Consider the following 13,023-nt stretch of genomic DNA (forward strand, 5'->3'; position numbering starts at 1 on the left):
GGTGCAGTAACACACAGGAGTTAATTTTTCTTCTGCCTTTTAATTTATGAATAAGTTAGCTTTAAGGTCAGCTACTGACTTTTATATTAACATCATCCTTTACTTTTCTTACCCAGCTGAAATGCCTTAAGACTTGTGTCATGGCCTGTCTTAGTATTAAAGGAAAAACAGGAGTATAAAACAATGAAACTTAGTGTTTCACACTCTACCCCAAGAAAAACCTCAATAACCCACTTCCCACAAGAAGAACACAACAATTTTAGAGAGCTGTCCTTAGAGGTTAAAAAGTTGAGAGTAGGTGGCACGTGGGGACTACATAATGTAAGACTGGATTCAACCACCTGTTTTACAGAGGCAACTCTCAGGTTAGTTTGATTAGTATCTTTTGTATCGAGTTCTCACTTCCTAGTTCCGATTTTAACCAGCAAAACTTTACAATTTTAAGCCTCTGGGGCTCTTTGCTATTGCTATAATTGATACATTAGTAAGCTGCAAGAGTTGAAATGGTGACTGTAATGAACTTTTTCATAGCACAGTGAATATGTTTTTGTATGGTACTGAATTGAGGACATTAGCTACACATGGCATCGAGCAGTCATTCTGTGGATGGGATGACAGCCCTGGTAATGTAACAAACTAAGGAAATACTTTCTAAAATCTCTCTGTGGTAAAAGTGTTCTTAGCCGTTGTTTATGTCTGACTAACCACAGGAGTGGAGGCTTTACCAAGTAAGGGTGGCTAGTTGAGGCTGGTAGAGAAGGAGTGACACCATATGCTGAGAGAGGAGAATTACAAGGCTCGAATTCTCACTTGCCTAGTTAATAGGTTCAGAGGGAACTTTGTATAGCATTTACATTTCTGCCCGGTAAAAAAAAAATGCTTTCCAATTTCCACAGGTAAAAATGTGCTATACTTCATTCGCTATAGTTTTTCAAGAACTCTGAGAGGCAGGAAGCCTTACCCTGTTTGCCTGCCACAGTTCCATGAATGCTGGTAGAAGCCAGCAAACTGCCAGGTCAGAGATGAAGGACAGTTTATTACTCACAGCAGAAGCAGCAAAGTCTTGGCATTTTTGTGCCAGTTCCCTGAGCCTCAGTTCCCACAGGGTGACATGAAGAATGCCAGATGACATCTGCATACACACTGAGTTGCATCACAGGAAATGGACAGTGAGCTTAGGAAACCCAAAGCTTTAATAACGGGCAGTAAGAATGTCTGCCCTTTGCTCAGAGAGAGACACTGTCTCTGACTTTAAAGGCCATAAGCAAACATGCCCTTTGTTCCAGAGGGTCTCTATCTTCCAAGGTTGTTTCCTACACACATAAAGGAACAAGGGCAGACGGGGGGTACCCCCTTGTAAGACAAGCAGAAACATGAGAGACCCGTGGAGAACTGTTTCCCAACAAGCCAAAGTATAACTTTCATTTTAATGAAATTTTATTAACTAGCACCGCTCTCCAATATCAGAGTTTCTTCTACACAAGTAAATTAAAAGACACAGGACCTAATTTCAAAAAGGTTGCATATTAGTCATTTCTTGCTGTGTAACAATATTACTGCAAATCTAGTGGTAACACACATTGATTATTATCTCACAGTTTCTATAATCAGGAATCTGGCATAGCTTAAGTGGACTCTCTGATTAGGATCTCACAAGACTGCAATCAAGATTTTGGTTCAGACTGTGGTCTCATCTGAGGTTTTACTGGGGACGGATATGGTTCTAATCTCACTCAGACCATTGGCAGAACTTCAGTGTCTTGCAGTTGTAGGATTGAGGGATATGGTTTTTTGCTGGTTGTGGGTTGGAGGCCACTCCCAGCTCTTGAGAGGCCACCTGTAGTTCCGTGCCATGTGGGGTTCCCCAGCGTGGCCACTTGCTTCCTCAAAGCCAGCAAGGGGGAGAATGAGCAACTCCAGCAAAATGGCCACTACAGTTTATGTAAGACAGTCATGTAGTCACATATATTCCCTCACATTTGATGTATTCTGTTGGTCAGTGTCTTCTGATAATGTTTTTGGAGGAGGCTGGCTGTTGACTATTTCAGATAATTTATCTGACAGAGCGAGGAAAATTCTTTCTGGGGAGGGGAAGTTTTAGCTGAGACCTCAAATGGTGAGTCAGCAGTGAGAAGATGGAGGTGGGGGTGAGGAACATTCTGGGAAGAGGAACAGAAAGTGGGAAATGGAGCTATACCCACAGACAGAAAAATATTATCATACTATTAAACATTGTAATTTATTTGTTTCTGTCTGTTTTCTCCCTCATCCAGTGAGCTGTACAAATTATCTCAGAAGCTTCAACACCTATTTCACAGTAGACAATTTGTTTAATAAATGGATGGATTTACTAATTCAGAAATCACTTTATTAAGCTTTTATTTACCAGGTACTTCAGAGATACAAAACGACCATGGGAGGGCCTATGCCCTCAGTGAACGCACAGTTGTGGGAGCAGAGTTGCAAACAATTACTAACACAAGGTGGTCACTGTTATTGGTGCTACCACAGCATGGAAGAAAGAATGAAGCCTCGCTCTATTGGGGGATTGGGGAAACTTAACTCAGCTTGGCAAAGTTAGTCCTGAGTCTTGAAGGATACCTAAATTAGTTGGGGGGCATAAATAGGAAAAAGGCATTTTAGGTAAAGGAATCAGCTTGAGCAAAGACTTGGAATGACAAAGTATACGGGTGGTTTGCAAAAATCCCAAGAAGTTTAGGAGTAGAGAAAATAAAACCAGGGGCATGTGTGGAAAGAGGAATGGCAGGCCAGGAAGCTTATTCAAGAAGTGTCTATGGATCACATGAAAAGGATAAAGAAGATACAGAAGCCAACTCTAAGGTGTGCCATAGCCTAATGGGATAATTTGAGCATCATAAAGAATAATGACCATAGTGGATTAAAATACATCACATATGGAAAAATGCATGAATTCATAATGATACTAAACAACCATCAAAACCTTAACATTGGAGATTGCTAGGGCACCAACTCAGTTCACTGAAATTTGATAATTAAAGTGAAAGAATCCAGCATTTAGCCAGTCTTTCCTCTATTATCCCCGTATTTCAGTATAACCAGAGTTGCTGAAAGTTCTTTTTATCGAGGAACCCCAGGTAATAAAGAAAATTATTGAAAGTATTAGAAATCCACCATTCTAGCATAAAGGACTTAAGAGACATACCAAAATGCAATGTGAAGACTTGTTTTTGGATCATTTGATCAGAACAAACCAACTATTAAATGACACCTTGGACTCAACCAGGGAAGTTTGAATACATACTGAGTATTAGATATGAAGGAATTATTAATTTTATTAGAAATGATAATGGTGGCTAAGTTAAAAAAAAATCCGTGTTTGAGATGCAGATTAAGGGTAAAATATGATGTCTGGGATTTGTTTTAAAATATTCAACCAAAAACTGGGGGAGGGGATAGATGAAATTTGGTAAAATGTTGATAATTGTTGATTGTTGGTGGTGGGTACCTGAGGGTTCATAACTAAAAGTGGATTCACTTTTGCCCATGTTTAAAAATTTCTATAATAAATAAAAAGCAGAGTCAATGCATACAACAGTCATCTTCAGCTGATTTAATGCCCAGGGCTCAGTAAGGGGTACCAGTCTGCGGACCAATACTTACTAATTACTGAGCCCCCTCTTGGATTCCTCAGCTAGCAGAAGCCCCGCGGAAAGGGGATGTCCGAAATGAAAGCCCCAACTATTCTAGAAGGTTCTGAGATTTCCCAGGGATTTCCGAAAGCGGCTACGGAGTGTAACTGGAAAATCGCTACTGGATTTGAACAGCAGCCTTTTCCCCAGCCTCCGGGGCCCCGGCGTTGACCCCGCCTGGGCGACTGAAAGCTCGCGGCTCCATCGCGGGAGCATAGCGGGAAGCAAGGCTGTCCCTTCACGTCGCCCTCTTCCGCCGACCCCTTTACCTAACCTTTTCCTCCTTTCTTTCCTCCCAGCCCCGCGCTCCTCCCCTCTGCTCTTTCCCATCCTTCCTCTCCCACGCCTCGCCTCACCCCTACCTTATCTCACCGGCTCCTCCACGCCCATGCCAGCCCGGCCCCTCCCTTGTCGAGCTCCGCCCCGTACCTTCGCTCAGCCTCTCCTCTCCCGTGCCCCGCCGCACCTCGCTTCTCCTCTCTCACGCCAGCCCCGCCCCATGCTCGCCCCGCCCCGTATCCCGGCGCTTACGTAGGTTACCATAGTTACGGTGCAAGCAGCCGCTAGGCCTCCCTAGTTTTCCCGGGCTGGCGGGAGGGAAGAGGCGGCAGCATGAGCCACGTAGTGACCATCGAGGAGCCCCAGGCCAAGCCAGACGTGTCTCAGCCCCGGTGTGGGGTGAAGTCGGGGGCCTGGGGCCACGTCTCCTCCAGCCGAATGTATGATTTCCTGTATGGTAAGGGCGGCCCCAGACCTCCCTACTGAGTTATCGATTCCTGAGCCAGGTGGGCTTTGAGACGGTGGGACCTGGCCAGGGGCGCAGGGGACGAAAGACGAGCCTCAGGACGGATCCCTTACCCGCTGTTGTCCTTTGTTGGGTGGGGGCAGCTCCGAGCCCTCCAGGTGGCGGCGCTCTCGGGGGAGCCTCGAAGCCGCCGGGGCGCTCTGCGTCTCGGAGCTTGGCGAGAGACTGTCTTCCTCTTCACACCCTCTTTTCCTGACAATTTGCGCAGCCCATAGCCATCTTCCTGAAACCTGTTCCAGACGTTTTGGTACCCAGAAAAGTATGCAATGATTTGGAGACTTGGAGATTCCCCCAACATTCCCGCGTTCAAACTGCATAAAATGCCCAACAGGAATGACCTTCCTGCTCCCATTCTCTGGGAAACTCCAAATTTGGCATTGTAGGTAAAGAAGTGCCAGTTTATCTCACTTTTGTTTTTAGTTTTCTCTTTTTCCTTAAACTTATTCTTATCCATCAAAGCATTACTTATAAACTAGGTCCACTGTGTCCTTTTGGGCCAATAAAGCCCCAGTGTATTTTATTTTATTGCTGAAGAAGATTCACCCTGAGCTAACATCTGTGCCAGTCTTCCTCTCAGTTTTGCATGAGGGTCGCAGCCACAGCATGGCTACTGAGGTGTAGGTCGGTGCAGGGATGGACCCAGGGCTACCTAAGCGGAGCCCGAGTCTGCTGCCAGCACCCTGCCTCCCACTCCCCCTCCCCTGCCCCCCGTGTATTTTACTGCCCTGATTGACCATTTATGTTGTCTCTTCTACAGGATCTTAAGTTGCTTACACTCTTTAAGTTCCTGTTCTATACATTTTTGTAGCCTTCTCAGTACCCATTCCAGTGCTGGTGCGTATGTTAGGTGCTTCATAAATGTTTTATTGAATTTTTGAATTTGCTATTACAAGAATTATAATCAGGTAAGCATGATTTTTTTCCAATTTTGCCCTCAGTAGTCCCATGCTCTTCACTTGAACTTTCCATTGCTTTTAACAGTGTGGTATCTCCTCTGGGATTCCCAGGGTCTCCTTTTGATGGAATCTGTAGGCTGCCCATTTCCTGGTGTAGGGGCCATGAATGATTGCTTGTATATTCTCACCAGTGCTTTTCTTTATTCCCTTTTGGTTTCATCTTGTGAAGTAAATCTAGTAAACCCCTATAAACACATCACCATGTTTGCTTCAAAGGTAATTTGGAAATGGGGATAGACATCTTCAGGAAAGACAGGCAAAGGATTTATTAAGCTTCTTGTTTCTTTTATTCCTGAAAGCATCTCTTTTTTTTTGCAGAGAGATTGCTAAATGTTTCCATGTCTCTTGCAAGGAACAAAAATCCTCTCAGAATAGGTCAAATTACAATTTGGATTGTTCTAGTTAAACAGGCAGCATCACAGCCATTCGTGGACAGGAAGCATAATGTAGCCAGAACCGACCAGAGCCAGGACAGGAAGGGTCAGTGCTGCTCAATTCCTTGGACCTTATGGTCTTTTACCCTCTTAGGGTTGCCAGATTTAACAAATAAAAATACAGGATGCACACTTATATTTGAATTTGAGATAAATAATGAATAATATTTTAATATAAGTTTTTAGTCCCATGCAATATTTGGGACATATGTATATAAAAATCATTCATTGCTTATCTGAAATTCAAATTTAACTGGGTATCCTGTATTTTAGCTGGCAACTCTAATCCTGCTTCTTTCTGCACATATGCTTCCTTCTTCCATCTGACAGAAACTCGTTATGTGTGGATTTCTCTTACTATCACAGGGACTAGGGTGTCACTCTACGTGACCTCTTAGCTTTAGAGCTCACCACCAGTTATATAGAGTCCTTGTGTATCATAGCTGAAAATTAAAGAGAGAAATAAGATACGTTATTGGCCAGCCAATGAGTTGACTGGCTTGGGTCAGATTTCCACCCTGACAGAAGGGTGGTGGGGTGGGTGTGGGGATCGACGGTACAAATATGGACATCTTTCCAAAGTTACAGTTAACATCATTCTTTTATAGATGTTACCTCATTTATACACCATTTTGCATTTTACTCACTTTTTGTAAATGCTTTGTATCTCTCAAATGCCTCTCTTGAAATGCCCACCAAACTTTGTCACTTCCCTGAATTTGTATATTTGTTGATGGATTAATAGCTACATTACTGTCCTGATAATTAAAGTCTTTTAAATTGAGGATATATTTTTCCTAGCCTCCAAAAATGTTTTAGAATACCTTCTAGGTTTATTATGAGCTCTTTACTCCTTTCTTTTCCCCCAGAATCTGCAATTATTATACTTTCCCCTAAAGTCACCATTATGTCTTAGGGTTTGAAACACATCCTCTTTGTCACTATTACTTGGTCGTGACAACTTCCTGGGTTTCTTAGAACTGTTTCTACAATATGGGTAAATTGGCTGAGGGGCTTTCTCATGATTTCCTTGGGAAAGTCTCCCCCATAAAATTCATGGGTTGTTGATAACATTAGGCCTGGGAGCCGGAAGAATTGGAGTTCAAATCTTAACTGCCCATCAGTAAGTTGTTAACTTCTTGAAGCCTCAGTTTCCTCGCCTATAAAAAGGAGGCCTCGGCCTACCTCATTGGGGTTTTGTGAGGATTAAATGGAATATTGCATATAAAGAACTTAATACCTGTCTAGAAGTAAGCAAGTGATATTTGGCGACCACTATCACTTGGGCATCTCAGAGGCCTTTCTACTGCCTTTTGAGCACTGATTATAATCACAGTTGTAGGATTTGTTGCAGACTGTTTAGTCACAAATCATACAGTATTGTGGCATTATCTTCTGTAGATGGCAAGTTTCTGTAGATATCATGTCTTCACACTCCTCATGGGAATAAGAGGAAAGTGGTTTATTCAGACTTAGGGGAAATGCAGGCTAAACTAGTTTCGGAGGAACAACCAGTGATATCTTTTAAATCACTTAAGAGTATAAATAGAAATTTCCCCTTGTTCCATTCTATTCCCAATATATCAGAGATGTTGAAGCTGTGTTCTTCCTTCTCTTTAAACAGGTGCATTCATTCTGCCTTCGAATTCACTAGCCTATAATTTCAGGCCATAAAATCTGGCCTCTTCATTCCTAATCAGCTCAGTTTTCATCACTTCTCAACCCGAATCATAGATGTGGATTTGGGTGATGCAGCTGAAGAAGAATATATCTAAAGGCTGATGATTCTCAAATTTAAATCTCCAGTCTAGACTTCTTTCCGAAATTCTAGACTTCTGTATCAAATTGCCTACTTTATATCACCACTTGAACATATACTAGACATCTGAGACATGCTTCCCTGATGTTCTCCACACAAGTTTTCCTATATCAGTGATGCCAACCCCACCCTTTAGTTGCTGAATCCAAAAATCTTGGAGCCGTCATTGCCTCCTTTATGTCTCTCACACCTTCCAATCCATTAACAAGTCCTTTCTGCTCTGCCTTAAAAATATATCTAAAATCCTGTCACTCTCCATCACTTCTGTTGCTACCACCATATGCAAACCACAATCATCTCTTCTGCATTATTCATGAGCCTCCTCATAGGTCTCTCTGCCTCTTCCATGCTTCCCTGCAGTCCGTTCTTAACGGGGCAGCCACAAGGGACATTTGAAAATATAAATCAGATTTTGTCACCCCTTGCTTCAGAATCTTGCAATACTTCTCCGTCACCCACCCTCCTCTCCTCTTTTCATTTTTACTAGCACTTATTACCCTCTAACTCTTACATATTATATAATTTGCTAATTTGTCGCATTGTTACTTATTGCTTCTCTCTCATGAAGCCAAGGATCTATATCTTTTTTCTGATGTGTTCCAAGCACCCAGAACACAGTGCTGCTCAATAAGTATTCCTTGAATGAAAGAGTAAAGAGAACCCAAGCCTCTCGTAACTTTCACCCTTGGTGGGAATAGCAAATGTCTGCATCCAAAAAATCATTTTTGTGGGGTAAGCGAGCAGTTCTTAGGTTCTAGGAATTGACTCACATTATCTAAATTCAAAAGAGACTTATTTCTAAATCACAATACCAATTTATTAATTGTGTGGAGGAATACGTATTGCCAAGTCATGTAGTCTAGTTGATCAGGGTGTTTGTCTCTTACGAGATGTCTACGTGGGAGATCAAGTCGTATTGAAGGTTGCTTGTGAATTTAATGTCAAATTGTTTGATTTTAAGGGATGCTGTAATCAATCGTGAATATTCTTCTTCACTTCAAAGATATACCTAACGAGCACATACTTATGACAGCAGGGCAGTCTTTTGTTGAACACTGGAGAAAAAACTTAGTCCATCACCAGCACACTTATAAACTTAAGGGGCGAATTCTGAAGATAGATGATCTTATTTATCTCTTATTAGAGAATAATATTCTCTTACCATGTCTACCAATTCTGAGGTGACATGCTGTTAAGAGTTTGTATCTTCCCTGTGTACTGAATATGGGAGGTAGTGCCCAAATTTATTGTTTCCTTCACTTGAAAATTGGCACAGTGTGTATACACATGGTCTTTCCTTTTGAAGTATTTCCTGAACTACCCATACCCAGAAGGTGGTTTGTTTATAGGAGAGAAGAGAGCATGTTTAGGCTATGGTGCTTGAGAACATGTTAGGCCTTCAATTTTTTTTTTTGGTAAGGAAGATTGGCCCTGAGCTAACATCTGTGCCAATCTTCCTCTACTTTGTATGTGGGACGCTGCCAGCTCATGGCTTGATGAATGATATATAGGTCTGCACCCAGGATCCAAACCTGTGAACCCTGGGCTGCCGAAGTGGAGCACATGCACTTAACCACTATGCCACTGGGCTGGCCCCTGTTAGGCCTTCTTTTTGCATTCCAATTCTATAGACTGACTTTGGAATACACAGAAAAGAAATGCATCTAACAGACTCTTACTGGTGGCAGAGTAACAGGGCTATGAACTGCAGCAGTTAGGCAATGCCTAAATTTTCTAGTTTGTATTCCAATTAAGAAATTACATTGCTTTGCCACTATTCTCAGTCTAGGAGTAGATATGTTCTATTCCTGATAGTACCTTATTGTTTATTTTGCAGATCCATTGTTTATTTTGTCAAGTGAGAAAGACCACAAACAGGCAGATGTCCAAGCCACCATGATTCGAAGCAAACTGGTAGGTCTAATTCATCCACTAAGAAAGCCTAGTGAACTGCAACAGTCTAGTTTGGCTAACTGCACTGGTCAGATTGACTGATCACCAAATCTCCAATGGATTTTATGTTCTGCAGAAATTACTTTGCCATGATTACTAGGGGACAGGGCGTGTTGATACTTGTGGCTCAATGTGAGGGTTAATTGACTAATGGTGAATAAAGGATTCATTATAACCTAATTTATTTCAATGGGAAAAGTAACATATGCCTGTGTTAAAAGATTTCAAGTAGTATAAAAGCATATAGTGTATGACATAAATTCTAACCCTCAGTCCTCTTCACATAATCATCGATTGTCAGCACTTTCTTGGGTATCTTTCTAGAGATAGTCAGTGCATATACCAATAACTCTTCTTTCTATGTGATATACACTGCGTACCTTTTTTAAAGTTTGCAATATAAGTGACATGCCTTAGAAAATCTGACGGTATAATTTTGTCCTTTTCCTCCCTGCCTCGCCGTCCTAATATTAGAGAAAAGTTCCCAGGTTTAGAGCCATGTTCAGTAACCTGATCCATTATCCAAGATATTCTGTATATTGGAGCAAGGCAGATCCCGTCCCAGCGTTCGTCCGTCGGGAGTGGAAGGGACAGGAGGAGAAACACAGAGAAGCCCTCCAGCAGCTTGCCACGTAAGTGTCAGGAAGCTTCAGCTGCTCCTGTTTTTAATGAGTGTATTTTTCTTTTTAAAAATTTCTATTTATTTTGCATTATTTAAAAATGTATAATTGTGATGTTATACCAAAGCCAGCTGACCCCAATTCTCTCTCTTAACCCCTTTGACCAAAGCGAGCTTGATTCAGGAGCAGTGGTTATAGATTTATTGGTAAATAGATGTTCTGAGAGGGTTGCAGTGAATATATATATTAAGTGACAATTTGCCAGCAAAAGTAGAGGTGAGTGAATTTGTTGTCCCTTTGATTTATCTTAGAAACTGCAGGTGGACGTTTCTGCTAGTATCTAAATATAATTTTTGGAGACTTGTGGCCAAAGCACCTTCAGAGACAAGTCTCTTGAATTCCTTATTCTTTTAATTATTTACAAGTTCATATCTAGTAAGTTAAAAAGAATTTCTACCTTTCAGCCTGGACATAAAAAGTTGTCTTTTAAAATTTCGTTATTCTTTTTTTTTTTTTTTAAAGATTGGCGCCTGAACTAACAAATGCTGCCAATCTTCTTTTTATTTTATTTTATTTTTTTCTGCTTTTTCTCCCCAAATCCCCCAGTACACAGTTGTATATTTTAGTTGTGGGTCCTTCTAGTTGTGGCATGTGGGACGCTGCCTCAGCGTGGCCTGACAAGCAGTGCCATGTCCACGCCCGGGATCCAAACCGGTGAAACCCTGGGCCGCCAAAGCAGAGTTCACAAACAACCACTTGGCCACGGGGCCGTCCCCAAAACTTTGTTATTCTTATGTGCTATTAATTAAAAGTGGGCATTTTTGTATGCGGGATTTCGTAAATCTACACTTTCCTTAACTCTCACTTCTTTTTGTTAGCTCTCGGTTTCCTGGCTCAGGGAGAATAATTATACCCAGGCTGAGGTGGGGTCAGTCAGGTGCAGTTATAGAAGTCTTTGCTTTCAGTCTGAAATACCCTGTGCATCTCCTGCTTGATAGACATAGAAATATTAGATAGAAACTTTATTTTGAAATGATATGTTAGACTTGAATAATGTTTTCCTGCTTCATTTTAGAACTGACACTTCTTTTCAGATGCCTAAAGAGGTTTACGAAGATCCTGAAGTTACTGGAAGGAATCGTTATAAATATTTTGAAAGGTAGAGTAATTACTAATGAATATGAGACTTGATATTATTAGAGAACCTCTTTAAAATAATGATAGCAGCTATCATTTTTAAGTCCATGCAATGTTCCAGGCACCATTGTAAGTTCTTTACATATGTATTATCAGTTTTCACCACAGAAATGTAGGCTAGGATATATTATCCCTATTTTACAAATAAGGAAGCTGAGACCAAGAGACGAGAAGTAAATTACTCAAGGTCGCATAAGTTAACAAGAGGCAGAGTTGGGATTCCAGTGAAATCTGCCTGACTGCAGAGGTACTGACTGCAAATAAGAATGTATATTTGAGAACAAATGCAGTGAGATACAGCAGAGATAGCAGGACAGTCATAGTGCAGGGAAAGTTGCTAAAAGTGGGCAAATAGGTGACACTTGCTCTCTGTGTTAATGTTGCCAAAACCAACATGGTTAAAAGATTTACTTTGTTTCATTTGTGATTAATACTCATGCGATAGTCATATACTCGGATCAAAATAATATCAGGATTTCCCTATAGGTCTTACCCGAGTTAGAAAAATAGTCTTGATATCATATCTACGTAAGATTCCTTGAGAAAGTAAATTTGTAATCCACATTGTTATTTATGAGCAACCTCCTTATGGAAGTTTTATGATGTTGACCTTTTTCAGGGAAATGTTTAATTCTTAATAAAGTATTCTCCTTTCCTAGACTTTTGTGGGAAATTTTTAAAACTAAATCATTGGGAATTTCAGAAAGTCTTGGGGAACTTGAGAAGTTGCTGGGAGCTAATGGCCAGCTAAAGCCCAAGCATAGGGCACTGTTTCTCAAAGTGTGGCTTGTTTCCCATCTGCAGAGAAAATACTGGAGTGTTTATTAAAAATGCAGATTTATTGGCCCTGCCCTATAGCTACTGAATCTCCTGAGCTAGACGTGGGAATTTGCGTTTTAAAAAACACTCTCCCCACTCCCCAGTGATTTTGTGTATGCCAAAGTTTGGGGATTACAGTGATACACGGAATTTTCAAGCTCACTGATTTTAAGGGACAAATATTAGAGTTAGAAGAAAGTTCGGAGTTCACACAGTGCAAAAGTCCCACACGGTTGTGTTTTTCTTTCTCCTCCAGGCCTTTCCTTCCATTTTTGGAGCAGATGCCACTGAATGTTGTTTTTGAAACAACCAAGTAAGTAACCATTACTTTAAAACTTTTTTTGCCAGTTTATTTTATTTATTATTTGTTTCCAGAAGCTCTCTAAATCAATATTTTTCAAACTGGATCACAAACCATTAGAAGGTCATGAAATCTTCTAGTGGGTCATGAACAGCATTTTAAAAAATGAAATAGAATAGAAAATAACCAAAAGAATGGAGAATAAGTTATTTTCTGTTTACAACTTTTGTTTCATATAGATATATAATATGTTTATATTATATAATCGTTATGATGTAAAATGTATTTCTTATTATGAGTTATGGTAAAAATAAAAGTTGAAAAAAGCTTTAAATGTCCTCTTTTGCTTCCCTGAAACACATACTTATTTGACAATAGTTCAACATTTTATTAAGAAAACTAATCAGTTATGAAATATTTTTAAATGCTAGAATTTTCGAGTTTAATA

The 13,023-nt window shown here is 40.7% G+C and overlaps 1 protein-coding gene across 3 annotated transcripts in view; it reads left to right on the top strand.

Moving 5' to 3' along the window:
• The first annotated feature begins 4,156 nt into the window (after positions 1-4,156).
• CFAP91 (cilia and flagella associated protein 91) overlaps positions 4,157-13,023 on the top strand; it is a 62,371-nt gene continuing 53,504 nt past the window's right edge. For 2 of the 3 annotated variants that reach the window (XM_014838162.3, XM_070508927.1), the window contains exons 1-5: positions 4,157-4,407; positions 9,523-9,599; positions 10,113-10,270; positions 11,334-11,417; positions 12,531-12,587. In XM_014838162.3, the coding sequence (XP_014693648.1) occupies positions 4,284-4,407; positions 9,523-9,599; positions 10,113-10,270; positions 11,334-11,417; positions 12,531-12,587 (500 nt within the window). In that variant the 5' untranslated portion in view covers positions 4,157-4,283. Of the gene's footprint in view, positions 4,408-9,522; positions 9,600-10,112; positions 10,271-11,333; positions 11,418-12,530; positions 12,588-13,023 lie in introns of those variants that run through there. The other variant, XM_044771538.2, reaches the window with a different exon arrangement.

The sequence above is a fragment of the Equus asinus genome, chromosome 5 (assembly GCF_041296235.1).
Source record: "Equus asinus isolate D_3611 breed Donkey chromosome 5, EquAss-T2T_v2, whole genome shotgun sequence".
In the NCBI taxonomy this organism is placed as follows: domain Eukaryota; kingdom Metazoa; phylum Chordata; class Mammalia; order Perissodactyla; family Equidae; genus Equus; species Equus asinus.